Consider the following 3747-nt stretch of genomic DNA (forward strand, 5'->3'; position numbering starts at 1 on the left):
AAAGCCTCTCTTCTCTGCTTATCTACAGATTTGTTCTTTTTCTCCCATCAAAAGAACTATCAAGTGAAACCCCACAGAAACTGGTACATATTTTGAAAACACATATGCTTAATATCTCTATGCTGTATGTACATAAAAAACAAAGTATGTCTGTTTTAAACTTGAGTTTTCCATCACAAATTTATTTACAGCTGTTTGCCCTCCTTTACAGTACTGTTTCTATCTGTCTATTCTTTCAATTTCTACTTGTCATCACCGGAGCAGTGTTTACAGGGCAATAGGAGAGAGAAACATTGGCTCCATTAATCAATGTCTTTTTCTGTTTCATTTCAGCTGGTTTGCAAGCCTTTTTCCAGGTCCAGGAGTGTAACAAGTCTTCATCAAAGGATAATACCCGTGGGAAGCACGTTAGACACTACTACATTGCTGCTGAGGAAATCATCTGGAACTATGCTCCCTCTGGTATAGACATCTTCACCAAAGAGAACTTAACAGCACCTGGAAGGTAATTCACAAAAAGAGTACTATTTCAAAATATGCTCTCCCCCACACAAAGGAACTACAAAAGGCTAATTCAGCAATTACAATTTTAATTGGTATCTGAAATTGAGTAACTAGACTGCTAAACATTTATTAAGGTATTTGGTGTAAGAGTCTGAGTTTGAGAACTATGAGTTTTGAGTCCATGAAAAAAATTGGGTTCAAAAGATATCAAATGCTTGACAAAGTCCTAAGAAAACACTGAATACAATTAGATAAATCAATTAATTTGCTCTCCATTTCAGAAAACATGGCCCTGTACAATTCAGCAGCATTAAGTACATTTACAGTGCTATATAGCCATCACAACTATCCATTTCCAGAACTTTTTTTTATCATCCCAAATAGAAACTCTGAACCTTTTAAACAGTAACAACCTTCTCCCTCTCTTTCTCCACTCCCGATAAGCTCGATTCTACTTTCTGTCTCTATGAGTTTTCCTATTCTAGGCAACTCATACAAGTGGAATCATACAACATTGGTTCCTTTGTGTCTTTTATATCACTTAGAATAATGTTTTAAGATTTGTTCATGTCGTAGCATGCATCAGAATTTCATTCCTCTTTAAGGCTGAATACTGCTTCATTGTATGTATATACCACATTCTGTTTATTCATTCATCTGTTGATAAACATTTGGGTTGTTTCCAGCTTTTGGCCATTGTGACTAATGTTGCTATGAACAATTGCTATACAAATATCACTGTTCAAGCCTCTGCTTTTCATTCTTTTGCATATCCAGCTAGAAGTGGAATCGCTGGATCATATGGTAATTCTATTTTTAATTTTTTGAGGAACCACATTACTGTTTTCCATAGCAACTGCACCATTTTACAGGCTCATCAGCAATGTACGGGGTTCCAACTTCTTCACATTCTTATCAACACTTTTTATTTTCTGTTTTTTTTTTTTTAATTAATAGCCATCCTAATGAGCATGAGTGATATTTCATAGTGGTTTTGATTTGCATTTCCTTAATGACTAGTAATGTTGAGGATCTTTTCATGTACTTTTTAGTCATTTGTGTATCTTCTTCAGAGAAATATTGATTTAAGTCCTTCAGCCATTTTTGAAGTGGGGTTTTTTGTTGTTGTTGACCTGTAGGAGTTCTTTATATATTCAGGATATTAATTCCTTATCAGTTATTTGCAAATGTTTTCTGGCATTTTATAGGTTGTCTTTCACTTTCTTGATAGTGTCCTTTAATGTACACAAGCTACTCTTTGTACATGTCTGAATGACTTCCACAGCCTCCCAGCCATTCTTTGTTTGTCTTCCTTTCCTACTATCGATTTTTTGCAAAGCAGTACTGTGATCTTTCAAAAATGTCAATGAGATGATGCCACTCCCCTGCTCCAAGTCTTTACTCATATATCACTTCCTCAGAGAAGCCCTGTTTGCCATCCATATTAAAAATACCCTCCTTGGAAAGGTTAAGTAATTCATCCAACATCACGCAATAAATGGACAGCTAGGCCTCGCTCAGCCCAGACCTGTGACTCCTGAAGCAGAGATGTCAGTCCCAGGCTACACTGACACCTACATGTGATTACTCCTAAAGCTGCATCTCCAACTCAGAAGGCTCTTGTGAATTTCAGATTTGCATTTCGAACTTTAACTTAGTGACATCCCCACTTGGATGAGGTTGTTCAAACTTCTCTCCTCATCAAGTACTGCCTCATTTTATAGAAACTATCTCTGAAAGCTATCTACTTCTTTCCATCTTCTTTGCCAATATCTATGAACTCATCTCTGCCTCTTACTGAGATTAGAAAAGCAGGCTCCTGACTGGTCTCCCTACTTCAATCTTGTATTTTCCAACGCATTCTCCAAACAGCTACCAGAGGGATCCTCCTAAAATGCTAATCCTGGATGCTTAAATCTTTAAAATGCTTCTCACTGCCCTGGGATGGGCTGAAACCTTAACTAGGTCCTCCTGCCTATCTCCCATTTATTTAAGCCTCATTCTTCACTCCTCTGCCCTGCCCTGCATACTATGCTTCTGCCATATTTTCTAGAACATGGCACGCTCGCTCTTTTCTCTAAGCCTTCTCATAGGCAGTTTCTTCTTTGTATACAACTGCCCTAGTCTCCGCGCTACACACACACACTTCATCTTGCTAACTCTACTTCCCCTTTAGATAGTTTTAAGTAATCACTTCCTCTGGAACATCTCTGTGGCCTCTTCGCTGCACTTTTCCCCAACCTCAAAGAAATGCTCCATAATACCCTGTGTTTATTACACTGTATTATATTGATGGGTTCTGGTCTGTCTTCTCTGCTAGATGTAAGGTTCATGTGGATAGGGATGAGTTCACCTTGCTTATGGTTAAGTCATCAATACGTAGCAGGATTCCCAGCAAAGAGCAGGTGTTTGATACAGTTGTCAAATGAAAGAAATGATGAATGAGGTGGCTTTGTGCAAGTCAAATAATTACCTTTCTGAAATTTAATTTCTTCATTTGCAAAATAGGGAGAATAATACTGACTTTGTGGTGACGTCACGTGAGTTTCAGCTAATAAACAAAAGCTCCTGGCCAGGCGTGGTGGCTCACACCGGTCATTCCAGCACTTTGGAAGGCCAAAGCGGGTGGATCACTTGAGGCCAGGAGTGCGAGACCAGCCTGGCCAACATACCAAAGCCCCATCTCTATTAAAAACCAAAAAATTAGCTGGGCATGGTGGCATACCCCTGTAATCCCAGTTATTTAGGAGACTGAGGTATGAGAATCACTTGAACCAGAGAGGCAGAGGTTGTAGTGAGCCAAGATCACACCACTGCACTCCAGCTTGGGCAAGAGAGGGAGACTCTGCTTAAAAAACAATAAATAAATAAATAAATAAATAAATAAATAAATAAATAAATGCTCCTGAGTGGCTGGCCAGTGCTAATACACAACAAAGAGTAGCCACTGTGGGCCAGGCGCAGTGGCTCATGCCTGTAATCCCAGCACTTTGCAATGCTGAGGCGGGCGGATCACGAGGTCAGGTGATCGAGACCATCCTGGCTAACATGGTGAAACTCTGTCTCTACTAAAAATACAAAAAAGTAGCTGTGCACGGTGTCACATGCCTGTAGTCCCAGCTACTCGGGAGGCTGAGGCAGGAGAATCGCTTGAACCTGGGACACAGAGGTTGCAGTGAGCTGAGATGGCGCCACTGAACTCCAGGGTGGGTGACAGAGCGAGACTCCCGCTCAAAAAAAAAA

At 39.9% G+C, this 3747-nt stretch overlaps 1 protein-coding gene across 1 annotated transcript in view; it reads left to right on the forward strand.

Annotated features, from left to right (window-relative positions):
* The window catches only part of CP (ceruloplasmin), a 57208-nt gene that overhangs the window by 21061 nt on the left and 32400 nt on the right, over positions 1-3747 (forward strand). The window contains 1 exon segment of the mRNA XM_017856546.1: positions 334-505. Within this exon segment, the coding sequence (XP_017712035.1) occupies positions 334-505 (172 nt within the window).

Source organism: Rhinopithecus bieti, unplaced genomic scaffold, assembly GCF_001698545.2.
Source record: "Rhinopithecus bieti isolate Rb0 unplaced genomic scaffold, ASM169854v2 scaffold_42565, whole genome shotgun sequence".
In the NCBI taxonomy this organism is placed as follows: Eukaryota; Metazoa; Chordata; class Mammalia; order Primates; family Cercopithecidae; genus Rhinopithecus; species Rhinopithecus bieti.